This window comes from Agelaius phoeniceus, chromosome 4 (genome assembly GCF_051311805.1).
Source record: "Agelaius phoeniceus isolate bAgePho1 chromosome 4, bAgePho1.hap1, whole genome shotgun sequence".
NCBI classification, from domain to species: Eukaryota; Metazoa; Chordata; class Aves; order Passeriformes; family Icteridae; genus Agelaius; species Agelaius phoeniceus.
Window position 1 is genome coordinate 22,612,383 of NC_135268.1, and position 16,610 is coordinate 22,628,992.

Sequence of the window (16,610 nt, forward strand, 5' to 3'; positions counted from 1 at the left end):
GGCGATGGTGAGTGGTGCCTCTTGTTTTTCTCATTCCCCAGGATGACAAGGAGATCGACCTGGAGCACCTCCACAGGCGCGTGAACAGCCTCTGCACAGACGACGACAGTCCCCATAAACAGTTCTCCACCTCATCGATTGACTTGACCCCGCTGGACATTGACACTTTACCCACACGTCAGGCACTGGAGCAAATCAGTGACTTCAGGAACACTCACATCACCACAACCACCTTCATACCAGAGCAGATCCAGACTCTGAGCCGCACGCTGTCTGCTAAAGCCGCCTCGGGATTCTCCTTCGGCAGCGTGCCCGAGCACCGAACTGGCCCTTTCAGGCACAGGGCACCCAACGGGGGCTTTTTCAGAAGCCCCATCAAAACAATGTCATCTATCCCTTACCAACCAACTCCCACCCTGGGCCTGAATATCGGTAGCGACCCAGACCGAGGCACCTCCATCTGAGCATCAGAACGAGTTTCTTCACTGTTTCTTATTTAGGACTCCTTTTGCAAGGAGCAGCTGTAATATTGTGGGACTAACATGGATGTAACCTTTCTTCTTTTCCTTATTTTTGGGTTTTGAGGGTTGTGGTTTGGGTTGGTTTTTTGGTTGTTTTTTTTTTTTGTTTGTTTGAAGGTTATTTTCTCTTCAGGGGTTGTTCTGGGTTTTGGTTGTTTTGTTTTTTTTTTTTCTTTATTTTATTTAAGAATCAGAATTATTAGTAGCAACTCTTCCTCCTCCTCTTCTCTGCTTTCACAGTCTGGTCTCTTCTGCCTCCCCTTATTCTCTGTACTACTTGAATCACTTATTCTTCGGTTTATCACCATGTTAGGTTTTGGTTACTTCAGGCTTTTCATATACTTTAAATATAGGAAGCAACCAGCGATTCATGCATAGGAATACCCTGAGGATTACTTTACAGAAGGGCATTCGCTCCTCCTCCCCCACTGCCTTTTTTTACTATAATTGCAATAACTGAAGTATTTTTCATGTACTCTGCTGCATCCAGTCAGCGCTCCACTGCTGTGCGTCCTTTTAACTGTGGACCAAAGGCAAACCCTGCAGTTTGAAAAATGGAAAATTAAAAAAAAAAGGTAAAAAGACAAAAAAAAAAAAAAGGAAAAAAAAAAGAAAGGAAAACAAATGAAGTTTAAAGATCATTTAGGCCCCATAATATAAGAATGCAATTTTGTAGGATTACAAAAAGCCATTACTATGCCAGTAAAGACTACAGTTAAATCTACTTTTGCACTGCAACAGTGCATATGACCTTTATGTGATTGTACAGTGTTAAAAGTTTTTCTTATGTACAGTAAACTGTATCATATGGCAAAAGCCTCTGTTGTGTTAAATAAATTAATATCTCATACACACACATATATATATACACACATATAGACACACATGTATGTGTGTGTATATATATATACACACATGTATATATAGCTATAAAATGGCAGCCGTTGCTATTGCAATTCATTTAATAAAGCTTTAGTAAAAATGTGTTGTATACAAGAGAGATGTACAGTGCAGGGTGTCTTTTCATTTAGAAAAGACAGGTTGCTTTAACATTATTCTGACTTGCATCGTTTGCCAACAGAGCATATTTTATACTTTTCTATTAGAGCATCCAGGGCAATTTAACATTTGTACCTAGATGTAACTCCTTTGGTTAGGTTTTGCATTGGCTTTTGAGCATTCTATAAGGCTAATCTTGATAATTTTCCTTTTAATTAACTAAACAAATGGAACTCTCTCTTAGGTATACCATGTTCATGAACAACTGATATAGCTCTAGAGCAGTTAAACATGGATCAAAGGTCAATAAATCCTTTTCCAAGTCAGTACAGTTAATCAATACAATAATGGCATGAGTGGAGGAAAAAAAAAAGCCCTCAAGATACACAGATGTGGCCTTAATTATAATCACGTATTGTTCTAAGGGGAAAAATACGAACAGGCACCCAGTTTAACCCTTTCTATGTTAAGTTAGATTTAGAGGAGCTATGTATTTTTTACATTAGTGCCAACTGTATAAAGCAAGAAAAAGAACAGCAGTGAGAGCAAAACCGGCGCCCACTTTGGCACCAGCTTTTTCAAGTAACACTGTTACCTGTTAGAAATGTAGGAAGAGCTTTCAATTTGTAATCCTTAAACTAAAAATGCGGTTAAGTAGAAAGCAAGCAGTTTATCCTGTGAGTTTTTTGGTTTGGTTTTCTTTTTAATGCAACCATACACTTATTTTAATCTAACTCATTCTTTGGCTAAGATTAATAGGAATCAGCCTATGTGATTTGCTTTAGGATAAATTAAAAGGTATATTCTTCAGATCTATTCTATTTTGATGCTAATTCTGTTCTGGGGGAGCATCTTGTACTGTCACTGTTTTTTGTACTAAATCTTCAAATATTGTCTACTGTGTAAGGCAGAACGAATTCTTATCGTGCAAAAGGCCATTTTGTTTCCAGGGTAGCAAGTGTCTAAAAGCATGCACAACTTGCTTCCCCCTTGTAACATTCATGAACTCATCCACACTTCTGAGTAAAAGAAAAAAGAGAAAAGAAAAAAAAAAGAAAATTTCTTTCCAACAAGCTACGTAGGGACATACCAGATGTTGCAGTGATTTTAGCTATTAAAAAACCTGTTAACCATGTACGATATTTAAAATAGGCCTATTTTGATGTGTTGCCTATTATACAGATACACAAAACACTTTTTGGAGGCCTCAGTTACAAGTGGCAGAGCTTTCTGTGTATAATTTGTCTAAATAATTTGTCTAATAAAATTGTTTTCTAAACTTGCGTTTCCTCCTGTGCAATTGCTGAGTGCTGTGGGATTTTCAGCCTGTGGCAAGGCAATGTACTCGTGGATTTGCTGCACTGCTACTGAAGGGTTTTAGCCCATGGAGATGGGATGAACTCCTCAGCTGCTGTGAGTCAGCTCAGTGAAGAACATCTATGGAAAACACCAAGGTTGACCATGTTTATCAATGTCAGGCTTAGAGTTCAGAGAGCATTTATGAACAGCATTTTGGAGAATAAGTTTAGAGCTCCTTAGCACTGACATGTACAGGACATCATTTTTAGAAATACTGCATCCCACCTTCATCTGTTTTAGTATAATGTAGGAGTTTTCTTGGAGCATGGCCTTTATTTTTATAGAATCACTTTTTGCCATCTTTATTTGCACAGAGGTTAATTTTCTCTGGTACTGGGCAGATATTGCCTAAAACAAAAGTTTTAGGGTGAGAGAAGGTAGGCCATATTTCATTCATGATGGCTTTCTCAGTCTCTCTCTAAGTTTCATTAACATTTTAAACTAATGACCTAGTCATTAGCAAGCTGTGCGGCAATAACATCAGCCATGACAATTTAACTTGCGCATCCAAAGTTTGTCTCCTGCCTTTTTACATTCAATGTGTTTTATTCACTTAAATAATATTCCTCACCTGTTACAATTTTCTGTTAGGCTTAGCAGGCATTCAGGAGATCATTCACCTAAGTAGAAGCAACATTATATTCCCAAACAGGGAAGACATTTTAAGATCTGGGTTTACTTCTCATTACTCTACTTTGATCTGATTGGACATAAATTGTATTTATCTTCCCCTGAGTCAGGGGACACACTCACAGACACACTTCTCTAGAGCCAGGTAGTTCTACAGATATGCCAGATGTAGTCTCTATAATGGGCTACATCATGGTGAACCCTATGTGACACTTCCCTTTCTTTTCAAACAAATTCCAGGGAAGTGATAGTGTTAAAGACCGTCAAGGGCTTCTGCTGCAGTAGCTTCACTGGAGATACAGGCCAGCTGTTGATAGAGATGAGTTGTTTGCATGGTATCTGCAGTTATATGACCTTTTTGAGATACCAGCTACAAACAAAAAGTGAAGTAGTGGAAGAAAACACGTTTATCTGATTTCAAAGAATCACCTAGAAAGATGTTTCTATTGACCAGCAGTGAATACCTGGAGATAAATAGTTCTGCTGAGCCAACCAAGTGAATGATTGCAGCCCTGAGGGACACAGCTGCAGCACGACCAGTGCCAAAGTCCCCTGTGTCTCTCTCTTGACTTCACCAAAAAAAGTGCTAGGATTGTTTCCCTGAACAAACCAGATTTTTCAGAGTATCTTTTTCTCTTCCTTTCCTACTTACATAGGATGCTATGAATTGATGAGAACATCCTTTCTGTGAACACTTGCTGGGTCATTGCAGCTTACTGGAGGTTAATGCCCCCAAAAAGTTTAATTTCTTAACTCTGCTCAAAGCTGATGACATGAAAAGTAAACCAGCTTCCTTTGTGCATGTTCATGGCTTAGCTAACAAAACAAAAATAGTCTCCAAAACAACAAAAGCATCACACAAACACCCCCTGCTTTAACCATTTCTCTCTCAGTACTAATTAATGTTTCCTCTTCACTCTGCAGAGCTGTTTTGAAATAAATGTCAAAACCAAGTCTCTCCCCCTTAATCTGAGTCACAAACAAAATTTTTGATAAACACTGGGACATGAACACTTGCATCCACAGCAAGTGGGCTACTGTGAAGACATCATCACAATCTATCAGCTTGTTATATCTCACCCAAGGCATCATTCATGAGGTCAGAAATAGAAGCCTCAAAAAGAAGGTCAGAGCAGGGGAAGTGACTCTTAGCTTAACAAATTCCTAAACATAAAAATTTTACCAATGCCTCAAAATTTCAGGAACCAGGAGCTTAATTTAGAAAGAAAATACTTTTCAAGGGGTGTGGTTATAAAAATAAATATACTACCTGTCAAAACTTACAGAATCTGTGCCTGCCCAGTCTCATTCATACAGTGGTATAATACTCTGTGCGTACTACAGAATTTATTTCTGCAACATTTGTCAAAAGAAAAAAAAAATCACAGCTGAAAAACTAAATTGTTGAGTCATTAACTACTGGGTGACACCAGTTCACTGCTGTAAGGGGAAAAACAAATCTTTCTGGGATCAATAACTGCCACACCAGTGGAAAAAGACAGCTACCTGCAGCAAGCACAGGACAATTCTCCACCATGACATCACAGCTCAGTGTTTCTGTAGCTAATTATTCCTCCCAGCACTAGTAAGGCCAACACTTCTTTCCGTGCATGATAATTTTTCCCCTTTCTCAAACAGAACTAAACATTTGTGTCCCTTTCTTTGTTCTAAGGGGGTGAAGCACCAACACAAGATGGGATAAGTGAGTGCTGCACAGTGCCAAACCAAAAGTTAACAACAGTTTTATTTGCAAATCCAGCTATCATCCATTAAAAGGCTGAGCCTCCAAATCAAAATAAAGAGTTATAAGGCAAGCCCATTACTTAATTAAAGGGTTTGGGGGTGCATGAGACAGTCATCAAGCTCCTGAAGTAACCACCCAGCTGCAGGTGCTTTCCTAAGTTGCTCTTCTGGCCCCTGCAGCACCTGATGTGGCAGTAAAGTAAAAGAGCTGTCTGGGGTTTGTGTGGCCAGATTTTGGCCCAGGGGGGTGGTGCTGTAAGGATGGCTTCTGTGAGAAGCTGCCCAAAGCTTCCTCCATGTCCAAGAGACCCCATGACAGCCAGCTCCAAGAGGGACCTGCCACTGCACAAGACAACTAATGCTGTTAGTGCCTCAGGGATAACAGAGTTAATAAGGGGAAAATGCTCCAAGGTGGAGCAGAGATCCACCTGCAGCCCATGGAGAACAGCACAGCACGGCAGATGAATGCCCAAAGGAATGCTGTGGGAAGCACATACTGCAGCAGACTCCTGGCAGGTTCTGTCAGGAGAAAGGAGCCATGGAGAGAGGAGCCCATGCTGGAGCAGGTTAGCTGGCAGGACTGGTGACATGGTGGGGGAGCCACACTGGAGCAGTCTGTTCCTGGGGGACTGCATGCCATGGAAGGGACACAGCTGGAGGAGTTCATGAAGATGGGAGGGACCCTACACTGGAGTACAGGAAGAGTGTGAGGAGTCTTGCCCTGAGGAGGAAGAGGCAGCAGAGACAATGTGCCATGAGCTTCCCCAGCCCCTATTCTTGGTCCCTCTGGGCTACTGAGGGGCAGAAAGGTAGGGAAAATCAGGAGTAAAGTTAAGCCCAGGAATAAGGGAGGGGTGGGGGGAAGACATTTTAAGATCTGGGTTTACTTCTCATTACCCTACTTTGATCTGATTGGACATAAATTATATTTATCTTCCCCTGAGTCAAGTCTATTTGCCAGCAATGGCAATGTGTGAGTGATTTCCTCTGTTTTTATCCCAACCCATGAGCCTTTCATTATATTTTCTCTCCCCTGTCCAGCTGAGGAAGAGGAGGGATGGAGCAGCTTTGGTGGGCACCCAGGCAGGTACAGCCTCTGCGAGGTGCAGCAGGCAGGTTTGCTTTCACTGCCCCACAAGAGCCTCGTGTTGCAGCCCCCCAGGTGAGCACCCAGTGCCGGGCTCTGGCACTGCTCTCTCTGCTTCAGCTCTTTGCGTGCCCCCTCTTCCACCTCCACTGGGAGCCAGTACCAGAGCCCTGGCGAGCTGGGAAGAACAGGAGGAGAAAGGAAACAAGGATTTATTTCATGACAAAAATCTCTCCAGACACACACATGCCTACCTGGAGGGTTCACACCTGGTTGCCCAATAGGTCAGCTGAGCTTTGCCTGACTTTTCCCTCCTTGTGGGGCTGCAGCAGCAGCTTTGATAGACAGGGTGCAGTGTCCCAGTCCACCACACTGGTACTCCTGAACTGGAAATATCATACCCTCCTTCTGCATATAGGAAAATGCTCCACATGAATCTAATTGTTGTTGCCACTCAAAGAAGGACTCAGAGGTGTCACTTGCTCCCCTAGATTGCAGAGGAAACCTCTTCTCCCACTCAGCACAGCCAGAAGATCCTGACACAAGCATTTTTACTGGGAGTGAGAAGGTGGCAAATATTATACAACTGCTAGAAATCAAAAAGCATGGCTGGAAAAAAAAAATAACTTTTTTTGGGTTGTGCGTTACATTTGCTGCACTCTGCCAGTCTTGCTCATGTCCCTGTCAAGTGCCAGGAGGAAAAAAAAAGGAGGAGCAGGCAGCTCTGTGAGTGCATTGTAGCCCTGCCACCGCTGGTAAGCCTGCCTTCCTCCCCCACTGGCCAGGGACATGCTTCTTCACACACACAGTGGGGAGGTCTTGTTTGGTTTTGAATATTCCCTGGATATGAATATTCACCGTGGACCACAGTAAGAGTAATCACAGCTGACCCATATTGTTACTAATTAACTCTTTTGCTTACACATGGGGAACGGGAGAAACAAAGCAAATACTGTGAACAAAGCTAATAATGAGGTTACTTGCTACTCCTTCTATCTGACACATTTTTAAGGAATGGTCTCTGCGGCGTGACAGCAAACACAGCAAGAAATTGATGCGGTGTAACAGGAAAGCAAGTTACTTTATGAAATAATGCTCAGGCAACACTGGTATGGTTTGTCTTGCTCAAACTTTTACAGACCTTTCTGAATTATATCTGCTGTTGTTTGGCTTGGTTTTATGTCTCCCCAGGTTTAGGAGACTGCAGATGAAGTTTTCTTACCTCCTCCCTGCCAACAAAACAGAATTCCACAAACCCCTTTATATGATTCAAAAATTATCCTGTCAGCCCATCTATTCAATACAGAAAGTAGACCTGATATGGGACACAGGGAGCTTTGCTTTTCTTACATCAAGATAAAAGATAGGTAGAAGTAGAGGGGATACACCTGGAAATCTGACTTTTGAAAGACACATTTATCATCTTCAATAAATATCACTGCAGTCCTCACTTTTTAAGAATTTCTACATGGTCTGACAAATGTAGATCTATCCATATGTATATTTAGTCTGCTGTGTCTTACATGAGTTGTTTGAAAAAAACATATCCATAAATAATCCTAAACATTTATTCCATAAGTATTGACACATAAAAGCATCTTTTCCTTCCAAAACTTACAGCCAGTGAATTATTACTCATGGCATTACAGACAGAGGGTTTATTACCCATGGCACACAATAATTCACTGGAACGTACAAATGGAAATTAACAGAGACACGAATTTCTGTTTCACGGGTTGAAGCCACGTGAGAAGTGGCAGGTGTGGTGCATTTGCGTGCAGATCTCCATCCACTGCCACGCATTTCATCTTCCTGAGTTAATGGTGGGCACTTGCAAAACACAAAACAAAAAAAGAAAGAAAGTAAAAAAGAAAAGAGGGGAAATACGGAGGGGAACAGCGCTGTCGCTGTTTAGAAGAGCAGCGCCTCGCTGAGGGAGACGCAGTGCCGGGCAGCTCTAGCGGCGGGCCCGGCCCTGCGCTGCCCGGCGCCGCCCGGGCGATGGCGCTGCGGCACCGCCTCCGGCTCCCTCACGGCGGCGGCGGCGGCGGCCGGTCCGTGCTCGGTGCCGCTGGTGCCTCGACGGGACCGGCGGCTCTTGTCCCCGAAAAGTGCCCCGGGGGCGTCGGCAGTGGCCTTGCGGCTCCCCCTCGCCAGGCGCTCGCCATCCCCCCTCACGGGGCCGCCGTTCCGGGGCAGGGGAGGGGGCAGCGCGGAGCCGGGCGCGGCCGCGGTGGTCCCGCGGCGGCCGGGGAGCGCCATTTCCCGGGAAACCGGGCGGGCCGCGCCGCTATGCCGCCGGGATAATGGCGGGGGCCAGCGCCCTGTCACCTCTTGTGTGCGCTTTCCAAAGAGGAGCCCGGGCGTGGCGAATGGGACACAGACCGCCATTGTGCCGGCGACACTTTAATCGCCCACACCTACAATATTCAACCTGCTGCCGGCAGCGGGGCAGCGCCGGGGCGCACGCCCCACCCGAGGGGACCGGGTGGTGGCCTCGCCGCCGCCTCACCAGGGCGAGGCTTTCGGGGTCACCTGCAGTGCCGCGGTGAGGGCTCGGCCAGCCCGGCTGGCCGGCCGTGCCCACCGAGCACCACCAGAGAAGCAGCCCCGAGCCCGGGTGGCCGGGAGAGGTGGGAGAGAAATGTCCTTGTGTCCATCCCGGGCGGCTGTGGCAGGGCACTCAAGGACCTGTGGAGGCACCAGGGTTTCGTTCAGCAAAGCAGCCTTGGCTGAACATTGCTTGTGTGCTGCTTTGCCATGGGCGTCACCTCATGCTCTCACTGGGGTGTGAAGGCACAGAGGCCTACAGCACAGATAATTGCTCCTAGCATGGGAGCCACACCTGTTCTGAAGCAAGAGGTGGGGGTTCTGCTTCATGAACCAGGCAGGGTGGGGTGCTGGTTACTCCTGCCCATCCCTCCCTCCAAAACTGAGCCACTCGGGTTCTCACTGAGCTCATCTCTGCTCCTGTGACATGAGGGCCATACACCCGGGCTGCTGCAGACTGCGGGCTCCTGATGAAAGCTGTTGAACACCTGAGGCCATCAGTTGTGTCTGGCTTCACCTTCTGCCCCAACAGAGCTCTTGCTCACTGCAGATGAACACTAGGCTTCGCCCTTTGGGAATTTGTAAAACTTTTATGGAGGTGAAACCATCTTGCAAGCCTGAGAAAAAGAAATGCTTGTAAGCCTCCCTCCCTCTCCAGACTAATCAGCACAGAGCTATGCCAAAGATACAGGTCTTGCTACAGTCAGGGTTTTGCAAGCCTACTGCCACAGGAGAACTGCTTCCCAAGAGCTACAGGACTGCAGCTGACCATTCTGCTTGAACAAAACCCACAAGGACACTGTCACAGGCACTGCAAGTAATGCTCTGCTGAAGCTGTCTGATGTCTAGCAGACTGGGAAGAGTCTTCTGCATGGCTTGGAATTTTGAGGTACCCCTAAATCTTAATTCTCTTTAATACTTAATTTTTGTGTATGTCTTTCTCTCTTAACCCCATGAAGGGGGGGAAAAAATGAGTGGTTCTGCTTTAATAACAAGTAGGAATTCTTAAGACATCCTAATTTACAAGGTAGTGGACTAGCTGAAGATGTCTTCAGAAAGGTTTCTTTTCACAGCCTTTCACAGGGGTAAAAAGCTCTGTTGGTGCTGTGTTGTGTTGGAAATGGATTCTTCCTAGAATCCTTAAATGAGAGGATTTCCCATGAATGGCCAGGTAGTATTTTTCTTGGCTGACAAGGTTTTCTTGGGGAAATACTCAGCTCTTAGGGATTGATGTGAGATGTTGATCAGCACCAGACTGTGTCCATTCACTTGATTTTCTCCCCTTAGAAGGACCACTGTTCTCCACATTGTTTTGGCTTCTGTGACTGTAAATATTTACTCTCCACATTTTAGGAACCTTCCCTCCTCAGGAGACCCACAAAGGTTCAGATTCCAGGCTGGCATTTCCACAGCTAAGAAACCTCCTTCAGGGACTGGGCTGCCTGATTGCCAAGAGCTGGGTGGGTGATGGATGTGAGAACAGCAGATCGAAGGCCCAGTACAATTGAACCCCTGTGCTCCCAGGTTACTGCTCAAGTAATGCTGCTGTTGAGAGGCAAGGCAGACATTCAAATGTTGGGTTTTTTTTTTCTTTCCTCTTGCTTACATGTCAACTGTTACTTTTCTCTCTCTTGTTCACTTATATGTTACTACTATGCCACAGAGAAGCCTGCAAGCTAGATCTTTCATTTATACCTCAAGCTATGACTAGATTTTTTTCCCAGAGCAAACCTTTATAACTGTACTTGGTGCAGTGGCTAAAGTGACGGTAAAAAAGGGAATGCTGAGGCGATCAGTTAAAAAAATAAATAAATCTAGTGCCAGCAAATCTGGAGTATTTACATTCTCTGGGCTCTTGTGCAAGAGACCCTGAGAGCAAGAGGAAGTGACCAGATGTGATTTGAAGGAAATAAATTGTTTCTATGGATGGATTGATGTTAATTCTCTGATCTTAAACTAAATGAAGTATTGATCATATACTGTAAACCTGCTGATTATGGTGGTAATTTTGTTGCTTAAGTGATTTATACTAGTAAAACATGTAAACTAGCAGCCTGATGAAAGCATGTTAGAAAGAATTTGTTCATAAAGCTGGGATGGTTGTTAGTGTTCTCTTATTGCTCATTTCAAAAGTAAAACAAGGGACCTGTGGGTGGTGCCTGTGAGCATACACAGGCCCTGCAGAATTATTCCTGCTGCAAAGGGTGAACAAACTACATCGTGGTTCAAACTGTCCCACAACTCAGAAGTGCCTCAGCTGAGCAAGACTTTGGTGGGACTGAAGGCATTTAGCAATTTTAGTGGAACCTCCTTGCCAAGCTGAGTGCAAAACAAAAAAGGGTTTAAAACAAAATGATCAAAGGAAAATTAATATGAGTGATGCTTCCTTGACTATGAAGGTTTTTATTTTTAAAATATAAGCATAAATTAACATCTCAGTAACAGCTATATAGATTTAAATAAACAGGCAGAATGTAGATACAGATTCCATAGATAAGATTTCCAACTGTATCACCAGGCTGAATTCATTATGCCTGACAATGGCCCCAGGAGGTAGGCAAGTATTGTTATACCAATGCTTTGCATTTCTCTTGGAGGCAGTGGAGGTACTTGCACTAGAATTAACTGTACACAACTGCAAGTGTCCACAGGGTTAGCCCCAGAGCATAGACATTTATGGAGCCAAATGTCACCAAGAAATGGGAGTTAGTTTTACAAACCCTCCAAGAGCTGAAGCACATGGCATTGGGTAAGTGTAATGATCTGCCCAGGAAAATTGCTCTGTAGAAATGAGGGCACATCTGCTTTGGCAGCAGCATGGTCCTGGTTGTCCTGAGTGGAAAGGGGCAGGGTTCAGAAGTGTGATTTCCCCAGTACCTGGGCTCTTGCATTCCTTGCAGTCATCACTTCTAATGTGCATTTAAAACACATTTGACAGTAAAGCATTAGACACTGGTCATAGGAGGAGCCTAAGAAACATTTGCTGCTGGACCCTTTTCTGCTTTAAGCAATATTGCTCTGAATAAAGTAAGTATGAACACTTTATTTGGGGGAGTATTCTGATGATGCAGTCCATGAGACTGAAAATAATTCAGCTGTACGTTGTCTTTTTGTGTTTGTAGTAGCTCCTAGACAGGGTTTGCCATCTCAGGGAGCAGGCCAGTCACTGGGAAGGCAGAAATTCCCCTTCCCTGCTGCTGCAGGAGGCCTGGGCTGGTTGTAGCTGAGATTCAGTGAGGATTACCTGAACTCAGTGAGCAAGACTCACACCTTGGTCTCTATCCACTTGTGGGTTTTACTGCCTAAAGACCAGGAGCGGTACAAAGAGGGCTGTGTGTCCCCCCCAATATACTTTTCAAAAGGAAAGAAGGAAATGAGAGAACATGTGGGGAAAGGGAAGAGAAGGAATAAAATACTTTCTGACCAGTGGTGATGCCTGCAGAGAAGCTGTCTGATCTTGAAGTGGCATTGAATCAGCAATTAGACTGTTGAGTACAAACTGAGGACTGACCCGTGTGCTTTGTGTGCTTTCAAAATGTCTCTGGCTGTAATGATAGAGGAGGCTTTTTGCAAGTCTGCTGTCCCCCCTTTTGTAACCCACTTTTCTGTAACACTAGTCCGTTCCTGACCCCGAGTTGCTGCCTGGGCTCTTAACCAGGCTGGGGGTAGGGGGGAGAGGAAAGGAGGGCTGGGGGGAAAATATGCATAAAGATACTGGGGTAAGTTCAGTTTGTTTTCCTCTGAAAGCTTTGACACTTGCTTAGAGCAGATTCATTTTCAAGGCTTCCTACATTCCTGCTATTGTACAGTAAGTGTTTCAGACCGGTGTGCCTGTGTTTCCGACTCCCGTGAAGTCCCCTTTGCAGCAGGGCGTGCCTTGAACCGCTTCAAAAGAACCAACTTCTACAAAAGAAAAAAAGAAACTCAAGTAGGCTTGAACATACAAAGAGAGGGAGAAAGGAAAGTGAAAAGGGCCGGGCAGTGTTGAATACAAAATGAGTTCAGCCAGCCCCAGGAGTTCTTCATCACTTACATTTATCTTATTCTGGGAGAGCAGAGCTAAACCCAGTGCTGACATAAACCACCCTTCGCCTTTGACTTTGACTCTGAGAGTGTGCACACACAGCAGATACAGGCATACAGAGACCACTGGATTTCAATGAAACATTTTTCCCCCTCTGAGCAGTGGTGTTGGTGGGGAAAATGGCTTTTTGTGTGTGTCCTTTCAAAGGCAAACTGTGGAGTGAGTCTCAGATGCCTCCAGTTTCAAAGCGTGCATGCGCTCACAAAACACGCACTTGAAAAATAAGCAGCTGTTACTGTTTCCCAGCCAGGAACTTTTCCCATCCCAGCAGCATGCTGAGGTGTTCCACGGATGTCCCCAGTGCTCCATACGGTCACTGAGGCACTGCTGAGGGAAGTCCCCAGCACCTGACAGCAGCCCTGGTGTATCCAGAGGCCAGGGTCCTTCCAGGGCATCAGCCCCCTTGCATCCACACGAGAGGCTAATGGGAGGCTGCTTCCCTCTGTGCCCAGAGGCCAGTGGATGGGTTTGTGGCATGGAGGATTGGGCTTGCTGTCAAGGAGGCCCAACACAGCCCACCAGCCTGGAGGGAGATGTTTAAAACTTCAGGACTGCACCAGACTGGCTCTCTCCCCATGCTGGGTGCTTGCTGGGCTTTTGGAAACGGCTGTCAGTGGCTACTGCTCAGCAAAGCTCCTACTCGTTTCCAAGGTTTGGCCCGCGGTCCTTGCATGGAACAGCTCACAGCCACGGCACCCGGTGCCCAAACAGGGAACACACGGATTAACCCTGGGGAGGAGAGCGCAGCAGGGCTGCTGGCAAAGCACACCTGTGCCACGGGCACCCAGGGAGGGAGCACGTGGTGCCTGCGGGCTGAAAGAGAAGCCAGGGGGTGGGAATTTAGCCAGCAAACAGCACCGTGCAGCACAGTGCTGAGGGCTTTTGCTCCTCTTAACGATAGAAGCATTTATTGAAAGGGGGAAGAGTTAGACAATAGGAGAGAATAAAAGTTTTTACTAGATAGAGATAAATGGTCTGACAACTTTATGGGTACTATACAGAAACAAGGTATTCACTTCTGCTCCTTACCATCCTTCTTACCGAGTAAACATTTCCATTTTGGTCAGAAACTGACAACTTGCTTTGGGGGGATACAACAGCTTTTGTCTTTGAAGCATAATAGCTAGGGAAAAAAAAAAAAAAAAGAAAGAAAGAATAGAGAAGGTTTGCCTCCGTTTTTTTTAAAGAAAGCATACTATCAGCTTTGCGCTTTCTCAGTACCATCCAGTTGTTTGTGGAAGGTGGGCCCCAGGCGCCTGCCATGAGCCAAGTGTGCCCAGCCAGCTTCCTAAACTAGCGAGGCTGCTCATTGCATGTCACTGCTGCTCGGCTTTGAGCTGCTGGGCTCCCTCGCTCCCTCCTTGGCTTGCGAGTTATTCACTTTTGAAAAAACATATCTACCTCATACTGTGCCCATCACTTTGTTCTCCACACGCCTATTCACACGGGCAAACCTCCACTTCTCCTCTCCAGGCAGGCGGCGGTGGCGGGAGGGGAGGCAGCGCGGAAGGGAAGTTAAGATGCGTGCACGGAGCTATTTCCCTCTCCACCACCTTTGGCCAGCTATTGTTGGTCCAACAAAAGGACTCGCTCGCGGGGGATCGGGACCCTGCCATAACGTGGCAGCTCCGGGGGCAATGTGCTGTCCCGGCGGCAAACGCTACCGCTTCTCACCTACCGGGTCCCGCGTGGGCTTCCCGCGTGTCCCCGGGATTGCCGCTCTAAAACCGAGGACATTCCCTCGGCGGCCTCGCGGCCGAACCTCCGCACGGCAGCGCCGTGCTCCCTGCACCGCCGTCCGCACCGTCCGGGCTGGGCAGCGCTCCGCACCGACAACTCGGGCAGGGTCGCTGCGGCCGCAGCGAGAGCCGGGCGGACCGACGGCTACTCCCGCCAGGCGTGGGGAGGCCAAGGCGGGCATTTACCGGGGCCTCCGAGGTTTGGCTATAAGGAAAAGGATGTTTCCCCAGGCGGGCGCGACGGAGCGTCCTCGGAGAATGCAGCGGCGGGGAGAGCCCGGTGCGGCCGGGTGTGGGTTCCCTCTGTGGGCGGACGCGCCGTCGGGGCGCTCCCGGCCCCCGCACCCCGTTCCGCCCCGCCGCGCGCGGGGAGGCCGCCCGGCGCGCGCCGGCCCGGGGCGGGGCGGGGCGGGACAGCGCGTGCCGCCGGCCCGGGCTCACCCCCTAACCCCCCCCAACCCCCCCCCCGCTCCCGTCCGCCGCCGCCGGCCGCGGGCTCCGCTCCCCCCGCGCGCCATTGGCTCCCCGCACGCGCCGGCCCCGCGCGCGCGCGCGCCATTGGCCGCGCCGACACGCGACCGGCGCGAGTGGAGGGCGTGTGGCGGGAGGGGTGGGGCGCGAGGGAGAGGAGGGGAGGGGGAGCGGGGGCGGGGGGGACCCCGGCGCGTGCCGCTCCTTAAAGGGGGGCGCGAGCCCGGCCGACACCGGAGCCGTCGGGGCGCCACGCGCGAGGCGGGGGCTGCGCGCGGCCCGATGGGCGCGCGGCGCTAGAGCCATGAGCCTGCCCTGGGCAGAGCGCGCCCGCGAGCCGCCCTCAGAGCCGCCGCCGCCCGGCCCGGAGCACGGCGGCTGCGGCGGCTTCGCGCCCGGCTCCTGGCTCGGCGTCTGCTGCGCCGCCCGCCTGCCCGCCGCCGCCTCGCCGCGCTACCTGCTGCCCGCTGAGGACGACGAGGCGGCGGACGGCGGCGCGGCGCGGGGCGGCGGGAGCAGCCCCGGCGGGGCGCGGGGCGGCGGGCGGCCGCGGGGCGGCGGCGGCGGCCCCGGGCTGCGGGCGCAGGTGAGCGGCGTGCAGAAGCAGCGGCGGCTGGCGGCCAACGCGCGGGAGCGGCGGCGGATGCACGGGCTGAACCACGCCTTCGACCAGCTGCGCAATGTCATCCCCTCCTTCAACAACGACAAGAAGCTCTCCAAGTACGAGACGCTGCAGATGGCGCAGATCTACATCAGCGCCCTGGCCGAGCTGCTGCACGGCCCCGCCGCCCCTTCCGACGGCTCCGGCAAGGCCGAGCACCGCGGGGCCCCCTTCGAGCCGTCCTGCGCCGCCGCCGGGGCCGGAGCTCCGTCGGGGCCGCCGGCGCCGCCGCCGGGGCCGCCCAGAGCGTCGCCGCCCGGGCACGGCCGGACTCGCTTCCCCCCGCCGCCGGCCGCGGGGGGCTACTCGGTGCAGCTCGACCCGCTGCACTTCTCCTTTGCGGAGGGCGCCCTGATGGGACAGAGAGCCCCTTCCCCCGCCCTCCTCCTGCCGCAGCCCGGGCAGCCGCCGCAGGAGAGGAGCAAGACGTCGCCCCGGTCCCACAGGAGCGACGGGGAGTTCTCGCCCCGCTCCCACTACAGCGATTCGGATGAGGCCAGCTAAGGCAGGGGCGTCGTCCCCAGCACCCCCGCAAGGCCGCCCCTCGAAGCACAGACTCCGCCGTGGGGTGAGCAGCCGGACGCGGTGCCGCCACGGACGGCATCGGCTCCCCTCGGTCGCTTTGAAATTCGCCCCCTCGTCTCCCACCCCCGGCAGCCCCTGGTTTGTCCAGGGGGGATGGCTGTTAGCGAGTGACTGTACCCGCCCTGTCTGTCAGGGTCGGTTGGTTTGTTTTAATTTTTAGTTTACACTTCGAAAGTTTCTT

General features: G+C 49.2%; 2 protein-coding genes across 8 annotated transcripts in view; both read left to right on the top strand.

Annotated features, from left to right (window-relative positions):
• GRID2 (glutamate ionotropic receptor delta type subunit 2) overlaps positions 1 to 2,799 on the top strand; it is a 681,167-nt gene extending 678,368 nt beyond the window's left edge. For 3 of the 7 annotated variants that reach the window (XR_013182016.1, XR_013182018.1, XR_013182020.1), the window contains one exon: positions 42 to 170. Coding sequence is in view for 1 of the 7 variants with exons in the window: in XM_054633768.2 (XP_054489743.1) it covers positions 42 to 464 (423 nt within the window). In the remaining 6 variants the exon portion in view is untranslated. Of the gene's footprint in view, positions 1 to 41 lie in introns of all 7 variants that reach the window. The other 4 variants (XR_013182019.1, XR_013182017.1, XM_054633768.2 and 1 more) reach the window with 4 other exon arrangements.
• Positions 2,800 to 15,487: 12,688 nt separating this feature from the next.
• On the top strand, positions 15,488 to 16,348 carry ATOH1 (atonal bHLH transcription factor 1). Its single transcript, XM_054633817.2, has one exon. It carries the CDS (start codon positions 15,488 to 15,490, stop codon positions 16,346 to 16,348), a length of 861 nt encoding a protein of 286 aa, XP_054489792.1.
• The last annotated feature ends 262 nt before the right edge of the window (positions 16,349 to 16,610 follow it).